The 8,175-nt window shown below is 39.3% G+C and overlaps 1 protein-coding gene across 1 annotated transcript; it reads right to left on the bottom strand.

The window, feature by feature from the left end:
- Window positions 1–3,588: 3,588 nt before the first annotated feature.
- On the bottom strand, window positions 3,589–5,125 carry LOC149827330 (mogroside I-E synthase-like). Its single transcript, XM_090018492.1, has one exon. It carries the CDS (start codon window positions 4,993–4,995, stop codon window positions 3,589–3,591), a length of 1,407 nt encoding a protein of 468 aa, XP_089874618.1. The 5' UTR covers window positions 4,996–5,125.
- Between the last annotated feature and the right edge of the window lie 3,050 nt (window positions 5,126–8,175).

The following is an 8,175-nucleotide window of genomic DNA, read 5'->3' as shown; positions in this document are numbered from 1 at the left end:
TCAAAATCTTATCTAATATCTGCTGTCCAAGTAATTGTTTTATAATCAGTTCTTTATTATTTTATTTGTACACATACTGATACTGTAACTTAGAGTAGTTTTAATGCTCACTTTTGCTTCAATTGTACAATCTTCCTTTCAATTTTGTTCTTTCTTTTGCCAGTTATTCTAAAGCCCAAATATTTGAGATTTATAGTCTGGGCATGAGGTAGTTGATCTAGCTTTCTGTGGAAGTGCCTCCAATATTGGTGGATTAACTCTTGATGAGGTGCACTTCATAAAACTATACAACTTTTTAGGTTACACTTGTTTTTTTATACCTTTGCCTATTAATATGGAACAAAATGCTTTGTATGATTAGTATTGAGTAAGGTGGAATTACTCTTGAAAAGTTTTTATAACTCCAGCAAAGGTTACCTTGTAGCATGTTTTTCTTCATATGTAATATAATCTTAGTTTTTCATTTTTGTGTGTATGTGTTTGTCTTTGTGTTAGTTTTTCATTTTTGTGTGTATGTGTTTGTCTTTGTGTGTGGATATCCTAATCTGAACAGCTTATTCTTGTAGCCTCAACATAGAGTGACTTATGGCCATGGTTATTGGAAAAACTTGCTTCTTGGGAGGCTGCTAAGTGCTTTCAAAACTCTATTACCCTATCATATGGGAAACATGCTTCAAGGACATCAAATAGGGTTGGACTTTTGTTATAAAATAAACCATTTACCTAATAAATAAATTGTGATTTTATAATAACACCATCACAATGGACCCATTGTAGTTTGATTAATAAATAAATATCAAATGAGAATACATCTTTTATAATTTCTTAAAATTCAAATGCTTTCATTTTTATTGAACTCGAACACATTTTAGGTTATCCACAAAAAAATGTCTGAGTATAATTATTCACGACTTTTTTCTCATTATAAAGACATTCATGCTGTTATTTTCCCTCTTGTATATAATTCATAAGTGTGTTATACTAATCTTTATTTAAATTTGAAGCTTGTTAGTTATTATAATATTAATAAATTATTTTTACTTAGATATGTTGAAATTAAATTGTGTTTTATATTTGATGTATGTATAATAAACTAATTTTATAAAATAATAACAATTTCATTTTAGTTCCAACAATTAATGTTTAGCATACACTTTATACTTTTCAAAAACGAAAAAATGTTAATAAATTTTAGATGAATTAGTAGTATCATCCTTTTTGTTTATGCATTCTAAAAAACTTCTTAATGCTTTTTAATCACTTCTTGCTTCTCACTTCACCTACTTGTAAACCACTCGCTTCTCACTTCTTAATTCTGCTTTCCTTTTGGTGATGGTTGCAGTTCTGATATTTGCTTGTAAGGCAATATAGTTCTTTTATTGCTGCATATTCATTTCTTATTTATTATTACAGGTGGCAAGGGAGACATTATCTTTTTGGGTGGCCTTTTGGCAAGGTATTCATACCATTCACTTGGAACTCTTGACATCCTTTAACTTGAATGCTTTAAGCCGTCCTACCTAGCTATGTCTACAGAACCCTTGTCATCAAGCCATTGAAAGATCAGTCAAGTCATTAGAATTGTCAACAATTTTGAACTCAATAAACCTTATACATCAATAATTGAGCAGCTCAATGACATTAAAAACATAAGGTTTGAATACAAGGGGAGTACCAAAATGATAGGCAGAACTCTACAAATTTCATAGAAGGTGTCTTATTGTTGGAAACTCCGGTAAGTGGAGCACGGGAAACAGAGATTAACTCCAGTGCCAAAAAACACAATATTTTGAAAATATCACCGAAAAAATCAAATTTTTGTTGCCGTTACTTGCGATATTTTCAAAGACATTATCTTTTTAGCATGAAATTGTGATTTTATATGTTTAGAAAGCATGCTTTTTTTTATATATATCTATGTATGTTTTTTTTTTCTCTGCTTACATATATATTTTTGTTATTAATCTTCAACTTATTTATTTTTGTAGATATTTTTGTAGCGATAATTTGACTGCCTATACTTGCCTGTTTCGAACTTTTGTCACTATATGAGTTTAACCCATAGTTTAAAAACTCACTGGGTCAACCCGGTGTGACTCGGCCCGGATCGCCCAGTCATTGGGTCAAAAACGAGTACAAACTCATTTTGAACAAAACCCGGCCAAGTCACTGAGTTGACCCAGCGAGTCATGGGCGAGTCATGCATATATATATACATATGTAATATATTTTATATATAATTACATATATTATATGAAATATAATATAAATATTATGTATACTATATATAAAAATATGGTTATACATATATTAATAAAAGTATACATTAAATATATTATAAAAATATCATATAATACATATTATATATAATATATTGATAAAATATTATAAAATATACATAGTATATACATATATTTATATATTTTATATAAAATATAAAGTTAACATGACCTGGCTGAGTCACCTATTGGACCCAAATCAAGACCTGGTACCATCATCTCAAATCAGGCCTGGGTCCGAACCAAACCCGACCAGTTGACACACTACTCAAGACTAGCAGTGTTGTTAAAATTGGTTCACTAAGTGAATCAGTTTCTTTAAGAAAACGAATCGAATGAATTGATCCTGAATCAACCCTTTTTCATCATCAGATGACGTGTTATTAAAAATTTTAAAAATGTTAAAAAATTAACCATCTTAAAAAAAATGATTTGGATCGATATTGAATCGGCCACTTTTGGACTGATTTGCTCTGAATCAGCAGATTCAGTCCGATTTTGGCAACACTTTAGAGAAACTGAATATTTACTGTTCACGTGGGGGACGGACTCCCAGTAATCCCCTAAGATTGGACGATTTTGAGGCCCACAAAATATTTGCCCAGATTTCCTATGAGGTGAAATTTCAACGTCCTAGAATATCCTCCTGATGAAAAAAAATCTTTTATTAGTTGTCATGATGCTTGGACCATACTGTTGTTGTTTTTTACAGTTGTAGAAAGGACTTGATTTAACCAAAACACCAGCCCTTGCCTGGCTTACTGTGGCTTGTGCGAGGGGGGCAGAATCTCACGCTTTCAGTATTATCTTTGCAATGATATCAGAATCAATGCAATGAAACAAGGCCCACACAAATTGTGATGATCATGTGGGTAGTACTCTTACAGAGCGAGAGAGAGAGAGAGAGAGAGAGAGGGGGGATGCCACGATTGCTTTTCTCATGCCAAAAATGTCGGAGAATGGACAATGACACTGATAAAAGAGTTTGCAAATCAATGCCGCCAGCCACACAATTGCTAATTTAAAAGTTTTAAACTACTTATTTAGACCACATGAGAGAGAGAGAGAGAGAGAGAGAGAGAGGCTATCCAACCCAACAGTTTTTAGCCACAGAATGGATGGTTCGAACAGAGTAACAGGTGCACATAGATTGAGATGCCTGTTGCTAGCTGGCAAATATTGTCAACATTTATATCGTTTTGCTTTCAAACATTACCCACATAAGAGAGAGAGAGAGAGAGAATATGAAAGATATTTCAGGTGCTACATAAATTCAGCAATCTCCAAACATTGACGTTATTTTCAATGATTAGGAAGACACGGCCGTCTTTGATGCCTGACTGCGAATTTCATCCACAAAATCCTGGAAGTTTCTTGAGGACGACCCACCTTTCACTGTTGCCCTTGCCAACTCTCTCCATTTTGAAGCATTGCTTTTGAATTCCCTGCTCTTCTCTCCCTCGTCCATCACAAGCCCCAAGCACTTCACCAATTCCTCTCTACACACCACACCTTTCTCATTGGCCAGTGGCCTCACCCCAACCTTCCAAACATCAGCAATATACTTCCCATTGGTTGGTTGGTCAGTCCACTGTGGAATTGCCACAATGGGCACACCCAGGGTCAGGCTTTCCAATGTTGAGTTCCAACCACAGTGACTCACAAAGCACCCAATTGAAGGATGGCTCAATACCTCCAATTGTGAGCACCATGGCACCACCAATCCTTGCTCACTTGTTTCCTCTATGAACCCATCAGGCAGTTTGTTGCTCCCCTGTCTCATGGACCCCTCCTCTGGCTTCTTCACCACCCACAAGAATGCCTTGTTGCTCTCTTTTAAACCACATGCCAGTTCCTCCATTTGTTCATCACCTAATGCCAACAAACTTCCAAAGGAAACATACACCACAGACCCCTTTTCCTTCTTTTCTAACCACTTGATGCACTCAGACGCGGCTTCGAACATGTCGCTACCGAATTTGCGATCTTGACTTGCCTGGTTGGACTCTGTGTCAAAGTAAGCAGATGGAAGCAAAGGTCCTACTGTTTTAATGGGTTGTCGAGGCCGGATGAACTGAACCGCACTGGATTCGAGTTCGTCGAAGGTATTGCCTAGAACCCATGTGGCCTCACTCAAGTTGCTGAACTGCTCTCGCACTAGTGATGACAGAACAGGGTAGGGATTAGATGGCAGCATGAAGGAAGGGACATCATGAATTGTAAGTGTTTCCAAGCCCAGCAATTCAGCAGCCGGTGGATCATTATAAGAGGCCAAGCCTTTATAGTATTGGTAATAAATGGAACCTACAGCACAAGACTGAGTGAAGAAAGGAGCAGTGAGGACGCCCAGCGGCTTCGCGATCTCGAGTACCCAAGGCATGAAAGAGTCATAGATGACACATGTAGGTGAGAGTTGGCTAAACATGCTAGTGAGGAATTCAGAGGCGTCGCTTCTGAATCTAGCCAAGTAGGCAGCAACGTTCGAGCCATCACAGTTCACAAGCCCGGCATTGACTGTGAAGGACTCGAACGTGATTCGGGTGAGGCTGCTGGGCTTGGACTTGAGAATTGAATTGATGGCATGGTCAGTGGTGATGAAGGTGACACGAAGCGAAGCTCGAGCTAGGCATTTGGCTAGCTGGATCAGGGGGTTGATGTGCCCCTGTGAAGGGTAAGTGATGATAAGGATGTGGGGTGCCTCCTTAGCTCTTGACATAGCGTCCCACACAGAAATTAACACGACCCTTTGTGAGGATGTGGGGTGCAGCCTTAATCAGCAGTTGACACACTCTCACATACAAAATACTTTGATGCATCTTTGGTATGATCACATTGGTTATATATAGGGCATGGGAGGCACAAGTGACGGTTTTGCCGACGTTGTCACCGATGTTAATACTGAGGTGTGTCCTAGTTTCTGTTTACAAAACCTGTGCCTGGACTTAAACTTCTATGGTTGGGATGTGTCCAAAGAGTGACACCATGGATTGACTTTTTGTGATTGCTGTTGTTTTTGTTAGTTGGAAGGATAGGATTAAGGTGGATGTTCACCAGAATGGCTTGTGATGCTCCATATAAATGTTTGTGGGCATCACCTGTTGACTTAGCCATCTTGTGAAGCAGGTCCGGCCATGGCTAGCAAAAACTAGCCCAACTGGTCAGTCCATATACAGTTGGATCACTTGGCTCTCACCAGGTTGGAGTCACCTGTCTGCATCACAAGCTTTAGATTTTGTCAATTGCATTGCATTCAACTTTAGCACATTTGTTACTCTTGGTATGAGTTAAGACAGCTTGTATAAACCATCAAAGGTAGCTGCAAAGGCATCCAGCAAGCCCACCAGTTTGGGTGATACAATGTGTTTGAGGAAATGACGATCGCTGCTTGATATGTGGAGTGGAGGGGACCAATCACATGGCAGAATTTCGAGTGGAAAATGATGACAAATTCCCTCAGTGTACCTCCATGGTGAAGAATTTGAGATCTTAATTACATTTGGTTACCCTGTTTCGCATCCAAACACTGAAACAAGTCCTGTTGCTGATTTCTGCAGGTGTACACCGGAAGGTAGTTTTCTTTTTTATGACGAGGAACCAACCCTGGCGAAGCCATGAAAACTCTGGGTGGGGGCCCCCACGACCACCCTGCGTTACGTGACCCACTGAAAGGTAGTTTTCATAGTTACATTTTTACCTTGTGCCAATGTATCGTGAACCAAATTATTAGGAGCACTATCGTACCGTTTCTTGGAAAAATGAACACGGTTAGTGTGTAGTATTGTACCATTTAACTTGGAACAATGAACATGGTCAGCAGTGCCATTGTACCATTTTAGCTTAGAACAACATACTAGCACTCAATTCCATAAAATCCACAACACAAGCAATAAAAAACACTCAGAGATTTGATATTGCTTGTGAGCAATCCGAGGCGCATGGTCTGCACAATCTGCAGCAGATACTGTATGTTGTTTATTGAGAGTCCATATCAGGACTAACAGGCATTCATCCATGAGATGAACCACGGCAACCCAAGCACCACCATTTTTCCTTGTTCTTCACCCCTTCACTTCTTGTGATTTAGATGCCGTTCATCTACAAGATAAATGGCTCAGAATTTTTTTGTGGGACCCATATGAGAGGTGAACTATTATCCAACCATGGTGTTTGCGATTGCCTTTCATATTATACATGGATGAAGGGCACCCAAGGCACCTCTGACAGTAACCCATCCGATCAGGTGCCTCCGACCTCAACCCTGTTCCAAGCAACCTTAATGTAAAAATCCTAGGGGACACCCAGTAGTACATCAAGCGAGCTTCGGCAAGAGCCTCGTGTACATTGAACTTCTAACACATGTTATCAGTATGGGTGCGCGTATCGGCCTGTATCGGTTATTTTTTAATAAATATAAAATATACCAAAATTTGATTTTTAATATAATTTTATTGGTTTTAACATATGTCAACGTGATGATTGATACATAATAATTTTTTATTATTTTTTAGCCTAAACAAAACGATTCAGTTGAGTATCGGCCGATTACAGTTGAATCGGTGGCCAAACAATTGAAGGGCGATACCGATACGTACTGACAACATTGCATCTAACATCTCTCTTCAAATTGAAACCCTATTCAAAAGCGCGAAGCCCTCGTGGGCCTATGGCATATTGTTTACTAAGAAAAGAAATATAAACTATTAGGTGTTCTTGTTTTTTGATGATCTAAGGACCCCGCATTACTGACTGCACATTGGCTGGCCTTTGGTTGGTCCACTGCCCACCTGAGTGTACACCTAGTTTCGGCTTTTACGGCAAAAGGGATGCCACCCGTGGGTTTCAAACTTGTCTAGAGTTGTTTTTTTCCAACATATAATACACATCCATTATGTGACTAACTTTTGATTTGGTAGGCCTACCGTCTCTTTAGTCATTTCTTCTGTCATAGGTCCAATCAGGTAAAGGCATATGTTCCATGCACATCCCGTGAACCTGCACCATGAGACAGTCAGATCAACTTGATCCAGTCTGGCTGACGTCTATTGTCTGCAGCCAGGTTAGCATTTTCAGTACTGCCAAACACCGATGCTGCTGGTTTTCATCCATAGCGTGCAAACAATATGAGTTTGTGTCACGCGTTTTAACTCATACAAATTAAGGTCCCATTGGATAGATGGCTTGGTTCCAAACACGCCATCTGAATCCAAAACCATCAAATGTACAGAAAGCATCTGGATTCCTCAGGATGTGTTCTATTGCCTTGCTTTTGGATTCTTCAGGATTGCTCTATTGCTTTGCTTTTGGATTCTTCAGGATGTGTTGGATTAACTGGGTTTGGGATAGCAGATCCAACGGTCGAGGCCAAACACCTAGAAGGTATTCGTCCACAACCAGGGACGTAGTGGCTACTGCCTTCACACCAATAATTGATGGTTCTAGAACGGCTAGACCTATGTTACATGAAATAGTACCTAGAATGATTACCGCTCTACGCCTTTCCCCCTACTCAAAAGGGCCGAACGGGGCGTATACCGATCACTAGGGGTGTCAACGGGTCGGGTTCGGTTTGGACCCAGGTGGAATCAGACTTGGACCTGATTTTCGGGTATGGTATCGGGTCCGGATTCGAGTCTAATGGGGTTGACTATAAGAAAAACCATACCAGGACCCGATACAAACTACATGAACCAGACCCACACCATACCCAGTAAAACCATATTTTTTACATTGAAAATTTACGGGTCTTTATTGGAACTCGGGTCGAGTTCGAGTCTGGTATAAAATTTCACAAACTATACCCTGATCCATTTATTAATCGAACCTTCGGGTCTGGACCCAGGTCTTATTATTTATCGCTATACCGGGACTCTATAGGATTTGGTTCTAGTCAGGTCGG

Source organism: Nuphar pumila, chromosome 10 (genome assembly GCF_984573655.1).
Source record: "Nuphar pumila chromosome 10, dmNupPumi1.hap1.1, whole genome shotgun sequence".
Lineage (NCBI taxonomy): Eukaryota > Viridiplantae > Streptophyta > Magnoliopsida > Nymphaeales > Nymphaeaceae > Nuphar > Nuphar pumila.
This window is presented reverse-complemented; position numbering and strand designations above follow the sequence as displayed.

Excerpts from the sequence above, each read along its gene's own strand:
- LOC149827330 (XM_090018492.1), bottom strand. The coding sequence starts at position 4,995 with ATGTCAAGAGCTAAGGAGGCACCCCACATCCTTATCATCACTTACCCT.